This window comes from Blennius ocellaris (assembly GCF_963422515.1).
Source record: "Blennius ocellaris genome assembly, chromosome: 10".
Lineage (NCBI taxonomy): Eukaryota > Metazoa > Chordata > Actinopteri > Blenniiformes > Blenniidae > Blennius > Blennius ocellaris.
The window spans coordinates 5021615-5046514 of record NC_137659.1 but is presented as its reverse complement, the minus strand read 5'-3'; the positions used below and the strand labels follow the sequence as shown (position 1 = coordinate 5046514).

At 40.2% G+C, this 24900-nt stretch overlaps 1 protein-coding gene across 1 annotated transcript in view; it reads left to right on the top strand.

The window, feature by feature from the left end:
* Positions 1–7322: 7322 nt before the first annotated feature.
* LOC308135098 (contactin-associated protein-like 4) overlaps positions 7323–24900 on the top strand; it is a gene marked incomplete at both ends in the record, with an annotated part of 85955 nt that continues 68377 nt past the window's right edge. The window contains 4 exons of the mRNA XM_080502971.1: positions 7323–7449; positions 9448–9558; positions 18796–18989; positions 23322–23469. Coding sequence (XP_080359097.1) covers positions 7323–7449; positions 9448–9558; positions 18796–18989; positions 23322–23469 — 580 coding nt within the window. The remainder of the gene's footprint in view (positions 7450–9447; positions 9559–18795; positions 18990–23321; positions 23470–24900) is intronic.

Genomic DNA, 24900 nt, shown 5'->3' with positions numbered 1-24900 from the left:
ATCATAAAATTTGGAGCTTTACGGTACTTTTGAAGCATAATTTGTCAAAATATAGGACGTTTCTTTAAAAAAAAAAAAATGCCGCTGGTTTAAGCTAATAAGAACCGAAGAATGAAGTTTCCTTGGGTCATTATCTCAGTTTTATTGCATTATCATCAACAGTGTCATCAGTGTCAACACTGGTGGAAATCAGGTGTGTTGCCTCAACTCTCTGCCACAATACGTAAGCACCATTACATCACTGTTACACTCATATAATGTTAATGCTGTTTTCTGTACAAACAAGAAGTGGCGCACAGTGATATAATCCGATATAGATGTCACTTCCCTGGACAGTCCATTACCAAGATACTATTTGTCAATTCGTTTTTGAGCTGTGGGAGACATCCTGAATCCCTGGAGGAAAAAAAGAAATGTTGCACACAAGGTGAGAACATGCAAACTCCACAAAGCAAAGCCCCAAATACAAAGTCATACCGGGAGCAGACTGACCACCACACCTCAGGTAGATTTGTGCTGCTTTGTTCCTTTATGAGCGTGAACACAGCTGAGCTGGAGCTTTTCATAGCAGCTTAAACAAATTCAGCCCAAAGAAGACGAAAGGGAAATTTGAGCATGGAGCAATCTGTAAATATCAAACAATGCTGTGTCTACTTTAACGTTGGAAAGGATTATATTGATGTCTGTTGACCCTCTAAACAGTGGAAATGTATTCCATGCTGCCCATGCTGGCACTCATTTGCATGAAAATAGTTTGTAGTCTGAGCTTCTCTGCTGGCGCAATGCAGATTTTTCAATTTTATGAATCCCCAGTGTCCAATTCAGTGCTTCCTTTTTTTGAAACAAATTACATTTGCTGAGATGCTTGGATGATGTGAGTATCCTTGCGCTGTGTACTTTATTTGAATGACAGAACAAAATTACATTTTGTACCAAACAGTTCTCCCCCCGCAGAGACTTGTTGGTCTGTTGCTCTCTATTAAGAGACATTTAGAGGCAAATATATTATAATCATTTACTCATAGTCGAGCTGGTGAATTAGCAGATATTTTATTATCCTCCTGGAGCAATTCAGTGTGAATGATGTAGCCTGCGGCATCCCCTCAAAATCTGCATATTTCTGGATGTGATTCACAGTGAATATTGTGGATTTTCGCAGCGTTTGATCTGAACCGGGGTGAAAGTGTCGGCTCCGAGCTGCTTGTTTCAACTCTCCCGTCAGTGTTTCTGCGAGGTAAACCTGGCAGTTTAGAGATGAAGAGATTCTAAATGCTGCCGTGATGCGGCTCGTTGCTGTTTTGATCACTTAATTTGGTTGATGTCTGTCTCCCACACAGCTACCCACGTCACTGATCAGCGTGTCGAGCCTCGATGAGGACGATGATTGCTCTGCTCTTTCAAAGGCAGTGGCAGATAGCTGCAAAGTGGTGTGTGTGTGTGTGTGTGTGTGTGTGTGTGTGTGTGTGCGTGTGCGTGTGCGTGCGTGCGTGCATGTGTGTGTGTGTGTGCAAGGCTACTGTTTGTATGTGTGTAGGCTACTGTATATTTTCGCAGTGTGTTCTGTACATAATGAGCTTATTATCTGGTATTTTCTGGCCGTTCTCGGCTCGAAGGCCAGAGTGAATCAACATTATGCAGGACAGTGTTTGACATCCAGGTGAAAAAATAAAAAATTGGAGACAAGGAACAAATATCCTTGCTGTTGCTTGGAGCCCGAAGGGTAAAGTGCTGAGTGCGGCAGCTGTCAGACCGACAGACCATTATCCAGCCAGAGGTGTCTGCTGAGATGAAAACCAGCAGGGAAGAGGAGGAAGCTCGCCTTGAAGCTACACAATGAAGGCGTGAGGAACAGGTTATCAATAAAGGCTTGCGTATCCTGAGAAGTTCAACGATCCTGTTGGCTAAAATATAATAATTGAAATTATAGACAATGAGTAGTGAAAGAAGACTGAACAGGCCACACTCCAAAGAAGGACTCTGAAGGCATTTCTCTATATTTCAAGCTACGTGACATATATCCCATCTGTTTTGTGACCATGTGAACGTTGCAATTCAGATTTTTACGCTCCAGACTCAGGCCTCGATCATATGTGGGACCAAAATCTGAATGCCAGTCAACTTGCATGTATGCAACTTCCACGTCCTTGACGTGAGTCTGAGGCCCCTGCCCACACGACAGCGCTGTTTCATATAAATCCATTGTTGATCATCTGCACAGCGTGGCATTTTAAGACCCTGAAAAGAGTTTCCAGAGTGGTGAAATGAAATTAAAAAAAAAAAAAACGCTGCCTTGGCTTTGAAGTATCGATCAATCGAATTTGCTGCAATCGATGATGTCATTGCCCCACCTCTTGACCCGATCCTCGTCACAACCTCACTTAGCAGCAACAATGGCGGGTTAACATGCTCCAGATTGAGCTGCAGGTGTCGGATTTGTCCATTTAAGGACAAAGTAGCATTTAACATGCAGTGTGAACGATAATGCAGGAAATCATAAACGGAATTGATCATCAAGACGTGCCGTTTAGACTGAGACAGACAGTCACAGACAGTCACACACATTTACGGTTAATTTCTAGTCAATTAAAATCTAAAGCATGTTTTTGGACCGTTGGAAAAACCCGTAGTACCTTGGAGAACATATGAGAACAACCTGTTAATGCTTCACAGAAATAACTGGATTCAAATGATTTCCTCACTCTGCAAACAAAATTGTTCCTGTGTTTATGCAATGGTTACACTAAAATGTAAACTTGGAGTTCTCAAAGTTCTGAGAGGTAAAACAATAAAACTGTCATTTCACAGCTCAAAATTCAGAAGCTCCCTGAAACGCACCGTTTCACTGTTTGTTTTGATTTCCCGGGTTCTTCACTTTTGGAGTTTTTCAATTGTGAATATTGCTTTGATTCTCCCTTTTCCCCTGCATGCCACATCAACATAGACTTTGAAAGCATCTTTTTCCATCTGCATCTAAACAAGAGTTTTCTCCAGTGATTGGTTTTTAGACTGCCCATATTTTCAACAGAGCCGGTTTGAAACCTTGAAGTTGTATTTTTGGAGTAGTCAGCAGTATTTCTCCTCTGAACTTGTGAAAACTTTACCCAAGAAATTCCACACAGTAGAAAGATTAGTGGTTCTAAAGTTAAGCTATAGTAGATTCCTAAAAGACTTTCCAGTCTATCGAGTAGTTCTTATGTTTGATAAAAGATCTGCGTGTACAGCAATATGATAATCCGCAATAGACAAATGACTTACAAGTGAACTTTTGTGCTTTGTGGAAAATGTTCTTGTGCTTCATTCAACTGTGAGATTCTATGAGATCGTTGGCACATCCCACAAGGGAAGGCGATGTGAAATATGCAGCGCATTGGAGAAAAAAAAAAAACAACCCAGACTGAAACATTTGACTTGATAATAACCCTGTCGGTTTTAGAGAAAGTGCATAGCGCTATGAATGCTGTTGTGTAGAAAAATAAAATGTATTGTTGTGTCTCCTTACACGCTTTCTTATTTAAGCAGCGTCGGACTGCTTTGGGTCAAGCTGAAGGTAGAAGCTGCGTGGATTAGTAAAATGAACATTGACGTTCTCTGCTTGAGGATGATTGTTAGTGCTCCGAAAGCCAAAGCAGCCATCGCCGGAGCCTCATTATCCCGCTCGCCTCTATGTGCCCTGCATGGCTAAATAAGTCCAGTGTGCTCGTACTGAGAGGCACTGAACTCTGGGTTTTTGCTGGGTTTACGGAGCTCTGAGGTGCAAGACCTTCTGTTCACTGCTGTTTGTTGAGGTGATGGATGGAGCTCATCGGTATTCAGGGTCTCCAACTCTGTCATGGACTCACTGGGCACTTTGTTATTCAGAAAAGAAGAGGGAAATGCAGGTGAATGAGCCATGGTCTGCCTCTCTGTCCCTGGTATAGGCCTGCCATTTCGAGGGCGATTAAATTTATTTGGTCTCTACCCTGCGTGTTTCTTTTTTAAACTCCTTTAAGGCCTTTTAATGCTGTCAAACTCACCATTTGTCACTCCGGCAAAATGATAAACTTGACACTGTATGACCCGACGGATTGCCCAGAGGATGAGTGATGGGTGTCCGGGAGGATATCAGACTGAGCCAAAAAGATCTTTTCCATCACTCAATTGTCCAGATAATGCTTTCCTGTCATGTTGGTCAGGATTTTGTTTCATCAGCAGAAGAAAATGCTTGTGGGTGAGCCGGTATCTGTGGTAGACAGCGGGTGGGCGTAACACATCACACGGTGGCATGTTCATTGTTAATCACCCAGACTGAGGTAAATTTCTCTCACTGGCTAACAAGGTGCTGATGCCTGTTTATTTCCTCAGCCCTATCGATTCCTGGAAAACTCCACTTTCTGATCTTCCCAAAAGAGTTTTTTTTTTTCATACTTCCAATTACTCCAGAATTCAGCTGACATGTGTGCTGAGGAGGATCAGAAGCCGCTGTTTTTAAGATCGCTCTCTTGACTCCTGTGTGTTTCATGATTGATTTTAAGGTCCTTTTCATTGTTTTCACATGTCTCAACGGGCTTGTGCCTTCTCAGCTGCCTGTGGCCATGACTCTGGGTCCACTCTGTCTGGGTGAGCTGGGAGATCCAGACGATACATTTTGGCCGGGATAATAGGCTCTCCTCTTACCTGGGTCAGGATATTGCTGCTTGGTAGCAGATTCGTTGGGTTTTACTCTGTTAAAAACACCAAGAAATGACTGTGTTGTATTTGGTGCTATATAAATAAAGTTGAATTTAAGTTAATTGGTTAGTTAGTCGGTTTACTCATTCATTCTTTAGTTGTTTTGTTGATTGGCTGGTAACATTTATGACTGATTGTGTCACGGTTGCTTGGTTTTGGGCTGGGCAGGACAGATATTAAGACCCTGCTCACATTCTGGTGGAGTATATTGTGAAAAGCATATGCACCAGGGCACGGACCAACATAGTTCACGAGTTTGAAGTAGAAAGGCTGTTGTCGTTCAATGACCTTGTGTCAAATACACAAAACATATAGAACATACTAGAAGTACCTCAAAAACCCAGCATACTTATGATGTTGTTCTTTTTCCCCAGTGCGTTTACGCATAAATGTGGTGCTCTCCTCATCAACTGACACATTTACGTCTAAAATAGTGTCGACAGTGTTGACTGTTCCATTTTTCACTCTTCTTTTTTATTTAAGTAATTCAAGTCATTTTCTGTTTTCATTTAAGCAGTTTTCAAATTTTCTCAATTTATGATGGTAAGCGGGGTTTTTTTCAGCCAAGAGCCAAGAAACCTTTTGACAATGGTGTGTGAATAAGCTGAAATGTTTATTTACGAGTAATTGTCTGAAAGCTTCATGGAGCCACTACAGAAGGGCCGTAGGTTGCAGACTTCCATCCTTGACAAAGAAACTGTGCCGATACCAGTCAAACTCAGATGGTATAAAAGATGACAAAAAGTCTGTGTTTACTTTGGTTGAAGAGTCTAAAGCCATTTCTTTTCAATGCCATCCTCTAATAACTAATCATAATAGTAGATGTGGCTCCTTGCTTGTACTGGAGTAAAGCAGTTATTCACCTGGAAAGAAATGTAGAATTTTTGTAGCATTCTGAAAAGTGTTAGTTTGTCTACCGTTGGCTAAATGTTGTGGCTGATACAAAAGAGAGCAGACATGTTCGTGCTCATAGAAGATACGGTGATTTAACATTCAGGATGGTTGCTGTGTCCACTCAGCCAGGGTCAGTGTCCAGGTTCATTGGCAGCAGATGCCAGCAGGTATTCAGCATTTAGCTCCGTTTTCCTCTGAGCTGTCTGTGTTTGTGCTCCACTGGTCACACTGTCAGGGATGTTGGCTCTTAAATGCTAAAGCCCTGCAGAAGGGAAAACCCCCCCCCAAAAAAAAAACTGGCCCAGTGTTTCTATACTCCACTTCTCTCTCTCTCTCTCTTTCTCTCTCCCTCTGCATTGAGTGTTACCTGAGTGAGGCTGTGCTCTCACCACACATTATCTCCTCGGGGATTACAGCACTCCGTGTTTGAGAGCCGTCCCTCTCATTTCACCTCTTCAGACTACTGCAATTCACCTGCTTTTCACAGCCAGTGCTCCCCCACCACCTGCGGTAACAAGTGTCTGTCAGGGTGAGGCCTGTGGGGGTGAAGACTATCTGTAGGAGCTTCGGAGAAACAAAAGGCTCAAAGCCGTCTCGTCATTGTTTAGTCGGTGGATTGCATTGAAAGAAAATGAACTGAAAATAGATTCATTTTCAGGCACTTTCTCGCCAACGGAATGTGATTAAGGTTTGACCAGTTTATTTGAAAACACTCCTCTGAAGTTAATTTCATCCTCCCTGTACTCACTTTTGGGTTTTATGCTGATTGAAGGCAGTTTTAAATTCCTTTGTTCAAACTGCAAAGCGTAGGCTCCTGAAAGTGAAACACAAATATGTTTTATTACAAATACAATGGCTGTGCAAAGAATGTTTTTCTTCTTCATTCCATGGAAGCTTTTCTTAAAATCAACAATATTTGTGTTGGAAAAAAGAGAATCATGTCTGTGTGCTGTTATATTTCACACTATATTGTATCGTCGTTCATGTAGGCCAACACACCTCGCTAATATTGGTCATTTTTAATAAAGCACATAAATGTAGAAAGGTTTAAGTCAAAACATTGCCACAAATGAAAAATCGACTAATTAAAATGATTAAATAGATATTAAATCATAACATTAATTGCTAAGGCAGCAATAGGTTTCTCTTTTCAAGTGAAAGCCTCGAAGACCCTGTTGACATGAAAATGGAAAACTTTCCTTGTGTTTTGGGGGTCCGTTCACACGACAACGATGTGTATATGAATAATCAGATGGCATGTGTTTCCTTATTATTCAACACAAATAAATACAGATACATTATTAAAATAAAGTTCCCATTCACATTTAAGATAACTTGAAGTTTAATTCAATATAAATTAGTGAAGTAAAATTTTTTTTTAATAGATGCTTCTCAGTGTAATATTTGCTGTATTTTGCAGCCTTTAACATGCTTGTTTTTACAAATCCACCTTCACTGTATGGCTTTAATACGAGAGCTACTTTTTCAATAAAAAAAAAAGAAAAGCTGTCAGGTTCTCCTGCGGACCGAATTGGACATCTTATGAGCTCTTTGTGGCCCAGGGGCCATATGTTTGACACCCCCTAGCTAAACTTTTAAAAGCTTCAGGTTGAATTCCCTCCGTCCACGCTCCTGTGAATTCAGTCCAACCGACCATAGGTTTCTCGTGCGAAGTGCTGGTGTAAACATCGGAGTACTCCACTTCAGCAAGTGAAATTATCATGCCACCGCGGATATCGAGAGGCTGGAGCAGAACCACTGTTGTGGAGATGAAGTACGGCGATGTTGACAAAGCAATCGAAGCTAAAGCCTTGTTGTCAGAGTTGTGGGCCCAGATCGGACGGCGGCGTGAATCATAGTAATTGGCTCTTGTCTCGGTGGTGGAGAACAACATCCATTAACAGAGAGGCTTTAGCTGGAGACAGCCTTGGTTTGGCTTGAGCTTACAGTTTGAGGCTTTGAGACAAAAACTATGAAAAACTATGAATATTTATGGAGTTGACAATTGCAAATGTGTTTGTGGGTGTGTGTGTGTACAACTGTGCGATGCAATTACACTGTGCAGACCGCAGACCCATCTCGTAAAACAAACAGCCATTTTAATATTGTATATTTCCATGGTGAAAAAAATTCTCCAGAGAATTAGATTTTTTTTAATGCATTTCCAGCACAGTTAAAAAAAAGCACTCAAATTAATCTTGATTAATGTTAATTATTGCGGAATGTTTAATGTATGATGTTTTTATCGCCGGCAATCTGCCATAAAACATGAAACGCGAGGAGGTTTCCTCTGACAACACTGATTCATCTCCATCAGTGTTCAGTCTGTAATGAGTCATTCAGGACCTCATTCATCTCTACAACATGACGTGATTACAACCTTCATTTATCCATTCAGTCAGAATTACACCATTCACTCATCCAACTGGACATTATTACAATTTTCATTCATCGAACATGTCGCTGTTACAGCTGGAAAACCCCAGTTCCCACCTGGGGATATTAAAACTGCTCTTTCGTATACTCTGCCACTTGCTTGGTGGGACATACCAGCTTGCAGTCTATTATTTTTACCACCCACTAAACCACTTCACCAGGAAACCAGAGAAAACACGTTGAATAAAAAAATATTTTGAAATCAAAATAAAGCTATAGATCCATCACCTCTCCAACATTGATTGTGAAATTAACACGATTATTCACATGTTCACATGAAATCAATGCCAGACCCAAAGGCAATAAATTTCATTTGTTGGCCGTGCTTTGAAAATATTTTTTGTGCCATAAATTGATTGAATTGGCAATAAACAGAATGTGTGAAACACGTCGAAGTTTCCGGATTCATCCCCATTGAGATGGTAGTGTAATAGACAATAGCTCCTCGTGAGAAGGCCGGTATTTTCTGTGGTAATGTAATCCCTGTGAGTACTCCTGAGTCCTCCATCAGAGGTTAATTGGCAACATTAAAAAGAATTCCAGATCGATTAGAATTAGAATACGTGGATGATGACAAATCATCTCTGAAGATGTCAAGCAAATCAAGTTAATAGTTTTTTGCAAAAAGCTGGTAGAATACAAACATACATACCAATAAATATATATGTGCTGACAAAAGGCGAAGGTAATGACGCACAGCTCACAACAATCGTGAAATCAGTGTGGAGTTGGAGTTCAGAACACAGAAATCAGACATGGACTGACTACTAGAAACTAAATTAAATATGTTATATAGTAGAAAACATGATTACAAGGAAATTCACAAAACCCACAACACAAGTAGGGCATGTGTTAGGGTTTGCAGTTCAGGAGTCCATTTTCTTGGGGTCCCACCATTTCCCACAGTCTTAATCCTCTCTTGTACTGCATCCTTTACTTTCACTGGTACAGGGCTGCCAACTCGCACACGTCAAGTGTGAGACAAAACTGGCACTAAACTCACTCTGTCGCTCTACACATGCATTTTCTCTCCCTGAGCTGCAGCTATTAGTGGAATGATGAGCTTCCTGTGTTTCTTATTTAAAAAACATGCCCTGATTACCATAAAATGAAATGACCTGGGCAATTATGTAAAGAGGATAATGACATATTACAAGTGCTCAACTTGACACACTTTTATACCACAGCTCATTTTATAGCTTTAAATTTGTGCGTGTTTAGAAAATGTGGAAAATCGTCACTTTTTTTTAGCATTGATGCTTCACATAGCTAATACATCAATAGTCCACGTACTTTTTTCATGAGTTAAAGCACATGTAGTTTGGATTTCCTCTATCACTTTCTTCCTAACGACTTTTTGATGCCACTGTATCTAATGGTGCTCATTTCTGCTTTGTTCTTATTTGGCAGAAGCGTGTGACGGCGCTCTGGTATCCAACCTGCCGCCGTCGTCCTTCAGAAGCTCGTCCGAGCTGTCCAGCAGCCATGCGCCGGGCTTCGCCAAACTCAACAGAAGAGACGGTGAGCAAAACCTTCCCAATAAGACGACTGTTGTCCTGGATTTTAAAGCCCAAATGGGCCAAAAGCAAATGGTTATTTTTTTGTTGTTATTCAGAGGAAATCTTGAGACTCTCTGAAGTGCACCAAGTCTAAATCTGAGTCTTTGCTGAGATGCTTCACACTGTCGCTATTCTCCATCGGTGCTTGGTTGTATTGGAGGCTCGCACAAAAAGCAGAGCAGTGATTTTGTGTTTGTTGTGGTGTTTGTTTGCCCGTCCGGTGTGAAAACCCAGCAGGGAAGTTCAGTGCGGCATGTTGATGCGACGCGTTGATATAATGAAGATTGCAGTTTGTTGTGTGCACTTTCTACCAGGAGCTGGCTTCATTGCTTTGTCCCGGCATCAAAGCCTCTAAATCGTCAGGGAGCGTGAAAGAGGTTTAATCTGGATCTGAATGAGCTTCACCACCTGGGAAAGTATCACGGCCCCCTTTGACCTAGTTGAAGACAGACAGAAACTTCCAACATGCTCGTTTTGTTGGACTTATAGTAAATCTCTGAATACAGTATAAATTCACTTTAATTTGGATGTTTTACCTGGAAAAATTACAACTGTACATGCTGTAAGTTCATTTTATGAGGCACATCAAATAAAATAGTTCAATTATTTCATCCATTTTTCTTTTTTACTGCTCTACATTACAGTTGCAGGAAGCTGGAGCTGATCCCAGCTGATTATGGGCAATGGCAGGGTGCAACGTGGAGAGAATTACCAATTGATTTCATTGGCTTTTGTGACTGTGCGAGGAGACCAAGGAGAACATGTAAAACCCTGTTTTCAAGTGAAAAGGCAAAACTTTTGTTCCATTTTTGGTGTCCGTTAACTAGAACAATGGTGTCCCAGCCACTGAAAACATGACTTTTTGAAAATGTACGGACTCCAGTGGAAACTGGTGCAAACGCAAATCTCTGAAATTGCTTGGGCTCAGTGTAGACCTGGGGTGTCGAACACATTTTACTCCAGAGGCCACGTTCAGCCCAATTCCATCCTGAGTGGGCCACCTCGGTAACATCGTGCCATAATAGCCTTTAAATTTAAACTAAAGTTTTTCTTTGATGTGGTGCAGCGTACACGTGATGAAAATGTCACAAAACCAAATAATTACCACCAAAAAACGGCTACAATCTCAACATAAGCCCAATTTTATTTTTGCAAAATACAGGGAAATGTCCAAGAAACGTCTCCTATAGTTGCATTATGTTTAATGCAACTTATGTCTAAAAACACTGTTGTGTAAACGCTGAACTTTCTCTGAAATGAAAACACTGAAACGATGCATTTTCATTTACAACGCTGTTCTGTGAAGAGTTGATAATGCTGCCATTTAAAGGTGCTGACCACTACACCGTCATGCAGCTCAGTGGATCCGCATGCATTCCTATTGAAATCATGGGGTTTTAGAGAATATGTCGATGATAGTCTGCTTTCTGCTACTGTGAACGTTAAGAAAAAAGCCTACCTTTGCTGTCGAGTAGAGACTGTATGAGCTAATGTTCGTTGTTGCACTTTGCTGACACCAGCCGATCTAAAGTCACCCAACTGTAATGGAACAGACATTTCTTTGTGTTTCATTAAGTGTTACAAGGAATCTGGCGACCCGGCGATGTTAGAGGTATAAAATTATATCAAAGGTTTAGATGAACATGTGCTGGCTGATGTGAAGCCTCATTTTCACGTCGCAGCTTCTCAGAAGTTCTTCATGTATTTTTATAAGCTGCCAAAAATCTCACTGGGATGAAAGAAGTGAGCTGCAAGTGATGTGGTCATCTTCATTTATCTTTGGCTATTTTTGGACAGTTATTCATCACTCATCATCTTGATGATTATTATTAACTCACAAGACTTCTTTTATCACAGTTTAACCGAGGAAAAGAGAGAAGCGTCACATGAAAGGTTGAGTCAATTCCTCCCAGAAGTTGTCTCAGTAGACCGATCGTATTCTCCTCTAGCCTTTTTATGAGGTGTAGACATACTGTATAATCCACAGTGTTTCTGCTGGGTACAGGCATAAATACTAATTTAAGTACAATACAAATAGTCCCTTTATATGAGCCTGTGGTTGGTTAGAAGGACGGTACTGTGGTGTATAGATTTTATGGACTTCCAGTTATTATTGTGCAAACATAAAATTAGTTATTTAACTTTATTTTCAAAATTCGTAGTAATAAAACACAACTAATTAGTTATTTTCCTCAGGTAGGACAATCGTAATGCTGTGACGCAGTGTGTTCAATGGTTCATTCATTAAGTTCAAGTGACGTTGCATCAGTTAGTGGGAGGAAGATGCTCTATAATCTGGACGTTAGTGGTTTGTAAATTAAGACCGATAAGCAATAATTGAACAGTTGCGATAAACTAACAAATCATACAAACATCTGAAAAGCAATTATACAAGGATGCTAACATTTTATTTGATTTCATTTCATTTCATTTCATTTCATTTCATTTCATTTCATTTCTTCTTCTGTGATTCTGTCAGAAGAAGTTGTTTTAGGATTGTACAAAATCAATCCAGTAGACAAGAGTTTAGTCAACAGTAATAGAGCTCTTATTTACTGAAGGCAACAGCCACAAGTAAAACTTACTACAACGAGAAATACAAATCACAAACAGGCAAAACCTCCAGGAATTCTCATCCTGCATAACACAGAAAACCACAATGAGACACTTTGTAGAATGTCGAGAAGATGTTGGAATCTCCCCGTTACTTTGTGTTTAGGAGGGTTTTACAAGTTAACAAGATCCTGTAGTGAAAAAAAAAACAACCTCCAAACGTTTCGTCACTGAGCAGAGAATAGATTGATAATTTGTCCTATCACTTGCTTCAACAGCGAACAAAACGTCTTAACAAATTGTTTCACAACAGTGGAAACCTCCACATGCCTTTCTCATCTCGTTCTCGTACGGTGCTGGCAGATAAGGAAATTCCTGTCGCAGGATGGATCCCAGGGAGCGATTCGAGCTATTTGCAGAGGAAATCGATGAATAAATGAATGTCTCCTTCTCATTTCCATCTCCTGCTGCTGCTGCTAATGTTCTGCCTTCTGCAGTTGTTCTCCAAGGAGCAGCTTTGCTGTCAATTTATTCCACGGCAAAGTGAACAGAGATCAACACGTTGTTGAAATGTAACCCGTATCGTATCGTGTCCCCGAAAAAGGAATCTATCGCGTTCAGACTTTATTATTGATGTACACTGAACATGAGTGGAGCACTATGTACACACAATTTTATTGCTTTTACCATGAGGAACCAATATGTCACAGGGCCATTTTTCATTAGACAACAAGAACACAACCTATACTTGTGCACTACGAAACAATTACATTGTTTGTATTGGTTTTGGAAATGTAGCTGTTATAGTTTTATGTTATACCAATTTCATGATAAACATATTGGTGTTTTAGCTTGAGCAAAACTTATCTTTAAAAAAAAAACCAAAAAACTGTTTTTTCTAGTTACAAGCAGTCTTTTACTCGGACCCGTTCAAGCCCGGTTCTGTTTTTTGATGACTAAACAGGTTACATGACAACCTTTTCAAGTGAACATGTAAAACTTTCATACTATTTTGGGTGTCCGTTTACACGAAATCAGTGCTCTTAGCCACTGAAAGTACAGTACACAGTTCTTCGTGTCTGTATCCACTGGTCCAAGGTGGGGAGGAGAGATTTCAGCCAATTTACTGTGATTATCTTATGTGCTATTAGTGCTATAGTCTAAATCTATAAAAGGCACAAATCCTCAACTCAGCGGTCAAAAGTTTCACAGATTTAAATGTTTTTACTTTTTACTCCTTGGCAAAATGTTTCCAATTTAGTGCAATCTCCAAAAAATGTGCGAGAAACCTCCAGTTGCACCACAACCCCTCCAGCAGAGGGGGGAGGACCTCTTCTCAAACGTCAAAGTTGTCAAAAAAATGTTATTCTTAGCTTCGATCCAAATTCTCTCCACTGCTTAAACATTTTTACCAAAACACGCTGGAGCCCTTGCAATCTTCGTCTTCAAACACAGGCTGAATGTAGAGCCTTGACTACTTAAAATGCAAACATTTGCATGTGAAGTTCTGCAAATCCAAAAAATGGTCGGGTTAGTCACGAAAAAAGAAAAGAAAAAACCTTTTTTTAATGCATGGATCTTTAAAAAAATAAAAAAATAAATAATCAAATACTTGATCAATCTTGACCAAACTGGTTGTTACCGCCTCAAAAGCAGCTGTATTCGATCGTCCTGCAGCCACAACAAAAAAAACAGAGGATTATTTGTCATGTCTGACTGAACTGGAATCAAGTGACTCCAGAAAGGAAATCAGTGTCATTTTTTTGCATTTTTTCCCCTTCATGACTGCTGGCTGCTCAGTTCCTCAGAGCTCCTGACGTTGTATTCAGACTGCAACCTGATGGAACTCGATCATAGCCAAAGTCTGAAGGCTCAGAGTGGGACACCAAAAGTGGATAAAACGCCTTGATGGTCTATTGATTAGGAATGAATGGGACCTGGAGGATGAATGACTCAACTATTTCATTTCCTCGGTCTCATTGCCTCTCTCCTTTCCCTCCTTGCCTCACGCTCCGTTCTCGCTCTTTCATCCTGCCATTTTTCTCCCTTCCCTTCATATCTGTTTCTCTCCGCTTTCTTCTGCGACTTCCTCTCATCCTTCAGCTAAATTGTCTCTGTCCATCATGTGCATCGTGTGCGTTACATTTCACTTTCATTCTTCGAAACTAATTTAGGCAGCTGTGTCTTCTTGCCAAACGTTAATAACTCATGTTTAAAAAATTTTTTTTTTTTAAAGTTCTTTCTTCTGACGCCGACAGTTATCAGTGACGCCATTGTAAATTCCCCGAAATGAGTTTGAAAAGAATCATTGTACCACAGTAATAATTTTTTCCTCCAAAAACTGCGTTTGAAAGTGGAATTGAACTTTGACTGCAGGCTGGAAATTGAGAGAATAAGAAGAGCCATCTAATCAGGTATTGAGCTCCATATTCAGGTTCCTTTGTTTCTGTAATATATCTTTGACATTTTTTTACAGTGTCGTCTCTGCTGAGTTCTTAATAAATGTATTTCTGACTAATGCTAATGGTTTTTTTTTTGTTGTTTTTATAATAAAATGCAAAACTGTCTTGTGAAACAGCCTCACTGCAGGGAGTCATTTTACCGTAATATCTGTACTAGCTGCAGTGCATGAGCATTTAACGTCATTTTTACGTTGCATAAATGCATGAGTGTGAGCTCGACTCACCCGAAATGCATATTAGCGCCTGGCGGGAACGAGCCCAGAGACCGAGAGGAGGTAGAATATGTTCACCAATTTATCAATGCCTCCAACAGATGTTCTTTTAATCAGTGACCGTTTGAGGAAAAGAAATCCATACACGGTCCACCACCAGCCGACCAAGTGAGCTATTTTGAGGGTCTTTAAGCAGATTCACTTTCTGCTAACATCTTCCCAGCTCGTCCCTGCAGAGGTCCTGCAGCGTTCTCCAGCCTGCTGCTGCTGTCACTGCTGCATCGAGCCCATTAGCTTCCTGTTGGACTCGCTGTCCGACTGACAAGTTATCAGGCGGCTGAAATTACCCTGCAGACTTTGTATTTTCATGCAAATGACCGGCGCTCATCCCGGGCCTGGCGCTCGTATTGGCCTGTCTGTTGCATGTCTTTCCAGCTGATTCTCTCTTAATTTACCTCCCTGCCTCTCTCTCTCTCTCTCTCTCTCATTACTCCTTATCTAGCTTTCTAATCATCTGTCTCTCAATTTCATTTTTTTTTTTTTTGTTTCCCTCACCCTTCATATTCGACCTGTCCATCTCTCTGTTAATTTGTTTCATCCGTCTACTGATGCTGTACTTGGCTGCCCTTCATATTATTCCTCACTTAACCTCAAGGCAGAAGCCACACTCACACTCAGCCGCAGTTAATTCTCAAAACAAGTCTTTTCTCTCTGACCTTCGATCTGTGCCGAATTGTCACGACGGCAGGACGATGATCTCCCGAGGGGCCGCAGAGGAACTTGAGAACCCAACTTTTAGGCCACTTAAATGAGCAGAAAACTTTTTGAAAACGACGTCCGTTTGCACATGAACGCTGGAAACGATGTAGTCAGCATGTAGGGCCACTAGTGGGTGCTGTTGATTGTTTTTGTAATGAAAAAACTCACTCACACATGCACACAGAGAAAAACACGCTATAAACATTAACAATGGGTGTACATGGAAATTCATGTAGATGATGTTTGAGAAACTTTCATAACTTTTTGCTTGAATTAAAAAAAAAAAAAAAATCCAGTACAACGATGTAGACGGTAGCATCAAGCAGCATATATACATTGTGACACGAGTCCGATATTAATTTCATCCTCCGTTTGGCCGTCAGAGCACCGATGTCACACGCCCGACCTCCATTAACCTTCTCTTTCTTCCTCTCGTACCTTGACTGACGCTGGCAGAGAAAGAAACCAGTGCCATCTTTTTGATTTAAACGACAGCCGTGACACGGAGCGTTCAGACCGCCCAGCGTCGCTTCGCCTCCATTATATTCATCATACGTCCTCTGACAGCGAGGACTCTAAATCTGAGTTGCACCTCTTATCCTCTCATTTGTTGTTGTTGGGTTTTTTTTTTTTTAATCCACAGTCTAATCTTTATGAGTTAAGGTCAGAGCTCTCATCTGCTCAGCTGTCATTGGACACGTCTGTTAGTCGAGGGTTTATTAGCTTTGGCTTTTAGCTCCTAAAAGATCAGCCCCATCACAATTTTTTTTTTGTCCTTCTACCAAGCCTGATTCACGTTGTTAAGAGCAGTTGATGAAATAAAAAGTTACTGTCCAAGCTGCTGCCTTTTAAAACCCTCATGACACACAAGGTGATAATATCCAGCGCCTTATAGCCTTATATTACTGGGATTACTTCTGCTCATCAATGGGGGTAGTTATCACTAAGTGGCAATTTCTAAAACCTTTGAAAGACGAGAACCCACCAGGGTTGTTAAGAATTATACGAGAGGGCCATTAAAATCATCCAATTTATGATTTTGGGCGATATGAGCTTTATTTGCTCTTAACTCAAATATTGGATGGAGTAAAGAAAAAAAGACTGAATGGCTCACAAGAAGCAATAAGTCGAATAATTGTGGATGTTTATGCAGTGTTGTGCAAGTTATTGGACATTTGCACTTGAGTTTGCAGTTTGGAGTTATTCCTCTCAGTTCAGGGGCCAAAAACGGGACAATTTTCATCTCAAGTGGGCAGGATTGGTAAAATAGTAATATGTAATTCATTTGAACTCCATTAGTAAGTATTTACAGACTATTGTTGTTTCAAAATGTATCAACATTAACATAAGATGTTGCTTGAATGACCTATAATTGCCATATGTGTTGTCATGTGGTCTCAGCAGAAAGACTCAGTCTTTTTTTTCTTCTTTTTTTTTTTCATGAAGTCACAGTTGTTGGTGTTGTGCCACCGCCCTTCCCTGTCCTTAATACCTTTGTGCATGACGCAGATCACCGCATGCTAGGATTGGCTCGGGCTGAGTGTGTCTGACAGCAGGTATTTATGGTAACCTAATCATCAAGGTTACAAAGTGGCCATCTGGACAAGAATTATCGCAGTGTGACGTGATATTGATGGTTTGGATTATTATAAAAGCTTTGAAAAAGGCTACAGGTAGCTGGTATTTGTCTTTTACTGCATATTTAGTTGTTGTTGTGTGTGTGTTCACTAATGAGGTAATTTGCTTTTCTCTGTAGCGTTTTGTCATAATATTGTCTCCAAGCTGCTGAAATGAAATAAAAGCTGATTTTTGTGATTTCTTTTTTTTTTTTTTTGTACAGCTTTAGCTGTGCAAATGTGTGTGTTTGTGTTTGTTTGTTTGTTAGCTCAGCGGGACCCCGGTCAGCAGCTTCCTCCTTTAGCATCCGTCCATCTGGTGTTTGAGCTCTGTGCTGCCGTTTTGGCCTGACACAACATTTTCCACACATGTGCATGAGCATACACACACACACACACACACACACACACACACACACACACACACACACACACACACACACGCTCAGAGATTGCCTCTCTTTTGTATTTAAAGTGTCTTTGTTGTGCTGCAGCCGTTCGCTACACTGCTCTCTATCTGTCAAGGCAGACAGACTTCTGTCACCACACACACACACACACACACACACACACACACACACACACACACACACACACACACACACACACACACACACACACACACACACGATTGTACAGCAGTGCTTGTTCATTGACCCTAATGTCGACCATAATTTTTTCCCTCACCTCGCTGTAACCTCTGGCCAAACACTGTCTGGGCTCCAGAATGACTTCAAGCCCCGTGACCAGTGTTGCCACAGTTACCTTGAAAAAGTAACCCGCAAACTCCCAATCCCAAGTCCACTTCTGCATCAAGATTTGTACAGTCACATTCTAATATTTCTTCACATCTAGAGTAACATAAAACATCAAATTGTTTCCTCGCAGGAGAACGACTTCCCTCTAGTTTTAATAATGTGTTTAATAATGTGCAAAACTTATTCTGGTGCCATGGGAGCGTATGAAATGTCTCAATTTGTCCTGGTCAGGCTTCATTTATGAAATGGAGAAGGAAGAATCACTTCATGTTTTTATTGTGCTCTTGTATATACAGTAAATTTGTAGTTTTTTTTTATACTTATGTTTATAGATTTTACCTTTTGGATTATTCTCGATTTGTATTTTTATTTTGTTGTACAATGACAATAAGTATTTTCTTGATTTGGCAAATGCTTTGGGTTTTCAAGCAGATCTCTTCTCAATCTTTTAAAGATTGTCTTGTTTTCTGACGACTTTTCTCTTTCCAGGTTGACTTTATAATATGGTTTGGTTTCTCTGAGAGACAAGAGAAAAGACCAGATGCGTGAAAATATGGAGCGACACGGCGAGTTTGAGCCTTTTAAATTCCCAGTGGAAGCTCTTTAAAGTGTGATTTATATCTCATTATAACTTCAAAATGGATTTCGAGATGTTTGCTGTGGCTCAATCAATTTCCATCATTCTGGTCCTATTACAGATTTTCATTCAGAATGAAGAGTGAAGTAATGCTATTCATTTTATTTTATTTTTTTTTGCTCTGTACAAGATGGGATTCCATCTCCTCCAACCCAGATATAAATCGGATAAATCTCCTGTTTGTTCCTCTGTGTCCTTGCAGGAGCTGGAGGTTGGTCTCCTCTCGTCTCAGACAGTTCCCAATGGCTGGAGGTGGATCTGGGCGAGCGGACTAAGATCACCGCCGTGGCCACGCAGGGTCGCTACGGCAGCTCTGATTGGCTGTCGTCCTACCTGCTGATGTTCAGCGACACGGGACACAACTGGAAGCAGTACAGACAGGAGGACAGCATCGGGGTGAGTTCAGAGACAAGTTTTTCATGGCTTGTCCGCTGCTCTCTGGCCCAGTTGAAGACTCCCGTCTCCCCACGGGGATCAATAGTCATAGTTTGTCTAGTGTAAACTCGTATGAAGTGATGTAGTGCCATGTAGTGCAATGTGGCTCAACCCGTCCCGTCGAGATAAACGCTGTCATCATGAGTTTATCTTTTCATTTATAATGTATGAGCCGGCGGTGGAGCTGCGCTGACTCAGCAGACCTGCTGACAAAACACTTTAGATCCACATCACGAATAGAGACGCAGTCAGCCAAGTCCTTTTATTTATATTTATTTATTTATTAATGACGGTTACTCTTGTCATTTTCTGTCTCTATTGTCACCATGCTACTTTTTAGAGCAGGAGTGAGACGTCGTGGAAGACGAGAGCAAGACAAACACAAAGTTTAGTAGATTATACAAATTCATTTGTTTAAACTTTAAGTATAATCCGGCCATGTATTAATTTCATAAAGCAAGGGTGTGAAGTTTGCTTTTAGATAATTCACTGTATTATTTTCCACGAGAAAGTTTAACTAAAATTGGCTTTATATTGAGACTGTAGTACTTTTCCATTGTAATTGTTTGGGTTCTGTGAAACTATAGACATTTTCATCACAAATACTCTGCACCACAACACAGAGAAACGTCAATTTAAAGGTTGTATCATACTCTGAGCATACTCCACCTCTGATTGTAGTCAGTAAACATAGACACTAACCAATGAAATCAGTGAATGTAGGGAGTATCCGCCAAGTAGAGGCAGAGTAGGACGGGTCGTGGCTTCATCATCCTAGGGAAAAAATAGGCAGTTTGGATCTTAAATACTGCTGAGTAGTGCATCATGGGGGATTGGAAGTGACCTTTGAGAGATGATAGTGTACTTCATACACTATATTGGACTACATCACTTGATTCATATCCTGGAAATATTTTCCCCCAAATATGTGCATCATCCTGAAAAATAAGATATGTGTTCAGTGTGATTCCAAGTGACAATTGTCACTAATTTCCAACATTTGTTTTATTGGTTTGTTTAAAACTGGTTGCAAATAATTGCATGCCACTGAGAAATGTGTAAGCAATTTCAACACAATGTTCAGTAATGCTACCTCGGTATTTGTCGGCACTTTGTAAGTGACGACATGGTGCAACAGCCATAAAACGAAAAGTCTCAGTGAGTCTGTATTCTCCTGGCTGAAAAAGAAATCAGTCATATGGGTGGTGAAGGTGGTGAGGCATCACCTCCTGCCTCCTTGTAGACAAAGTGTACACAAGCGTCAGCTTGGGCCCACGTTTGTCCCGTGGTCGATGTGCTACACGGTTCGGCGTACAGGCTCTGGAATACAAAGCAGTTGAGGAGCAGAAGCGGGCGCAGCAACGTCAGCATGACGGACTTTGTGCCGCCGTCGTTCCCAGAACATCCAACAAGCCACACTAAGTCACACACGGCAACTCAAACTTTGGACATTTTTCCACATTTCAGCTCGGACATTTATCCCGGGAGAAGCCCCGTTAGTTACGGCTCTGCAGGGGGGAAAAAAAAAAAAAAAAAAGCACCTTTGATTAGAAGTTGAGCCGAGGCAATTTCCTCGTACGGAGGGGATCCGGCTAATCTGAGCTACTGAGGATGTTTCTGCGAGGCGGAGCGGAGAACGGCTCCTCGCAGCTTAAAGAACATGTTGATCTGACACTCTACATAAACTCGAGCACAATCCCAGTCACATTTCAAAGTGTCTGGAAACTTATGTGAATTAGTCAGCCCAGGCTTAGAGAGGCTGTCAGAAGTGAGAGTTGATGACAGAGCCGCTGGATCAACCACTGAATTTTTTTTTTTTTTTTAAACTGGGATTCAGCTCTCAGCATGGTGGGATGAAAACCAGGAGAGGAAATCGTTTTTTTTTTTTTCTTCTTTCTTCTTTGAGGATGTCATTTTTTATATTTTTTTTCTCTTTACTCCTCTGAAGTGTGTGGATGCTTGAAAAACCTTACAATCCATATTTTCTTTATTCTTCCTTTTCTATTTTTGGTTTATTTTCTCTTACCCAGTTCTTTTTTTATTTCATTCTTTTATGACCTGTGATAGCCTGAATCAGATTTCTTCAATCTTATGACCAATTTTTTACTTTTTAATTTTTTTTTATTTGTATTTATTTATTTATTTTACAATTTTCTACAACATATAAGGAAATTAAATAAATAGATGCACAATTGAATAATCAAACAGCACTGCAACACTGGGCCATGAAATAATTTATTGATATAACAATATATGAATTGATATTTTAATGAATTAATGACGCATTTAATGACACATTTATATATTTGACTCTAATTGTAACTAATTAACGACACATTTAAGTAATTATTTAATAGTGTATTTATTCATTCAGTTTTGGCATGTTTAGTCATCCTCTATGGATGACTGCAATTAATCTGAACTGGAGAAGAAACATAAATGAAAAAAAGCTGTACAACCAAAGATTAAGTGTCACTTTTATAATCTTGATATATTTTATTATATTTGTAACTTTTCGGGCCATTTATGCAATTAAAGCTTTTTTTCTATGGATGAGCTTTAGTTACTTTATATAACGTTGCTGTATTAGTTGCTTTAGCTATTCAACTATTCATAGCTTCTCTACATTTGATAATGGTTAGAGTAGTTTTATAGAAAACAGCAATTTTATCTGTGTGGAATGCAAATGCAATTGAAAAAAAATGTTTATTGATATTACATATTCTACTATACAGAAGAGCCACAGGTGGACGAGCGTAGTGAGACACACTTTTAAAATAGAATTTGACTGGATTGATGCGCAACCCCATTGATCGTCTTTCCAATGATTGAAAAGAGGAGAAGTTACACATATGAAATGTGGTGATAATGTTATGGCTTATCCCTGTGGTCACAAATCTCAAATATTAATGGTTCATAAAACAGTGTATTTAGTACTAAGGAAAGGAAATTGTTAAACTTTGAAGAGGCATCTCATGTTTCTCTGTGAATTTTTAAATGAAAAAAACCCCCAATGTTGAACACAGAGCGATTTCTCTTGGTCAAGGTTGCGTTTCATCATATGTTGGAATCCGACGCCCCTCTCTGGTGATTAGAGAGGGAATTAATAAGTTAATTAAATGTCTTAAGCGTTCGTTCAGTTGTAGGGAGAGCCAGTTAACCTGCATGTCAACTTCAAGGGAGGCCTGTAATGAGGACGGACTGCCAGATGGAAGAGATAGATAGATACGAGTGAAAGGGAGAAGCAACTCGATCTGCCGGGCGTTCAGCCCGGAGTCAAAGACAAGCAGACAGTTACCTGCTCGCCATCCAGATTTTTGTGGAAAGATCTCAGTGTAAAGCAAAATTCAATAATTTCCTCAAAAGAAGCTTTGAAGGATAAAAAATGCATTCCCTATGGATTTTATATAATCGCATCTGCTTCTCTTCTGTGCATCAGAAACAGCTTTTGTTATCTGGCATTGCTATGCTTTCTGTAGCCGATGGCGTTGTGGCCTGTCCGCTTTATCCCAGTAAACATGTTGACACAGGGCCAACAATTCAATATACACATGAAGACGGTTTTCAGTTTGACTGGAACCACAAGTTTCTGGGAAATACTATGAATTGATCTGTGTGTGTGTAGATATAATGACATTTAGATTACACAGTGTTTTAGGTGAAAAATATAAATATAATAACGTTTTGAAAATGATGTATTTACCATGTAAATGTAGATTTACCATGTGGGTTCATGGGACTGTCGACTATAAAACTACCAAGTCTCAGGAGAACATGGACTGGGAGTCATGAAAACATTTTTTATTGCTCATCTACTGAGCATGTGCAGGAGCAGCTTTTGTTTCGTTTTGATTCTCATTCTCACTTTTTAAGCTGTGTTTTATTCCGTTTCCATGGAGATGGAGTCATAGCATTTTCTAAAAGTTACGTTTTATCTTGTTTACCTGAAGACAGATTTGGAGCATTTTCAAAAACTTGCATTTTCCTGTTTCCATGGAGACAGAGACAGTCATAGCACTTTAAAAAGTTGCATTTTAGACAGATTCGCAGGATTTTCCAAAAGTTGCATTTTCAACTTTTTCCATGGAGACGGTGTCATAGCATTTTCAAAAAATGTGGTGTTTTATCTTGTTTACGTGAAGACAGACAAACAAAACAAACATTTTACGCTTCCATCTGCAAACATTGTGTAAATGAGTCCTTAAAGCAAACCAAAATGTTGAATTCCCCCTTAAGAAAGCGTAACTTTTTATGCTAATTGCTCGACTGATTTGTGTTTTGTGTGTCTGTCAGTTCTTCCCAGGTAACAGTAACGCGGACAGCGTGGTTCAGTACAAGCTGCAGCAGCCGGCCGTCGCTCGGTTCCTCCGCCTCCTCCCTCTGGACTGGAATCCCAGCGGGCGAATCGGACTCCGGCTGGAGACCTACGGGTGTCCTTACAGTGAGTCGGCTGCTGAATTAATCCCTAATCTGTTCCTGGAACAATTCTCACTATCGATTTCCTCTTTGTTTGTTTTTTTTGTGTGTGATTTATTAAATTTTTTATATATATATATTATTGCTCTGTTTTAACACAAAGCTTATTGAGTTATCTGTTCCTTTTATTCCATTTAACATTCCCACTCTGTACATATTGGCAGCCTCAGCCTTTTCATAATCGCAGCACGTTAAACAAATATGACACCAGATTACACAGTAGCTTTTCTTTTTTTCCCTTCACTCCTGGCTTCAAAAAAAAAAGAAGAAAAAAAGATAAAGATTCTGTGTGAGGCAGGAATAGTCTGCTCTGTAAAAACAACAGATATCAAACCTGTCACTGCTCTTTTCTCCTCTGCAGTCGAGACACAGTGTGGCTTTATTTTTCACCGCTTTTATTTCCTCTCAGTCCTGAATCCTAATGATTCCTTTCAGGGTAAATCAGCACGACTACAAACACATTACACTTCTGCTCTTTTCTCTTCCTTCATCCACTTCACGACTCATCCAGGCAGCCAAACACATGTGAAGGAACTTTCTGAAAGTGTCGGCATTTCTGATGTTTCCCGACTTTTCCATCACGATGAATTTTTAAAAACAACTCCACATATCTTGATAAACTAACCGACTCATTAAACTGTGTCAGCCTGATCTGCGTGTTAGTCTTTCTGTTTTTTTTCCCCGTCGCTTCTAGACAACTCTGAAAATCAAAGAAATATATGTGCTGATTGTGGCGACAGATGAAATCGAACTCATCTCTGTTGAATTTGGTCCATCAGGATGTTGACTCAGGGTCGTGACTGAGTGGCTTCTGCACTGCCTTTATGAGCTCCTTTTGACTTTCTAAAGTTTTTTTTTTGGGGGGGGGGGGTTTGTTTATCCTTCAGCCATCAGATCATTAAATAACTAATGTAGAATAAATAAATAATGTGCTAACGGGACACACTGTGGACTTTACATTACATCAACACACTTTTATCGATTTAAGGTTTGCCTTCATGAATATGGAATATCCGGCTCGTGTCCCACATCATGTAAAATCTGGGGAGGAGTCTATGCTAATGGTTTAATGCAGGACATGTAATGAGATTTAAATACATACAGGTGCAGTTTCCAGCAGATTGTTAACAAGTGTAATGTATGTAAAAACCTTCATTTGAATATTCCTCTCAGCAGGTTTCATGCGGGATCTTTAGTAAATCAGGTCCTTAATGTTATGATTGAATACCAAAACAGCTGCTGGAGAGACCAACTCTGCCATAATGTAGTTAACTAGGTAAATGAAGTTACTGTCTCCTGATGATTCAATTTGAGAAATACCTCACAGGCTTCACAATGGCGCAGTGGCTAACGCTTTTGCCTCAGAATGTTGTGGGTTCAATTACTGGCCGGGTGG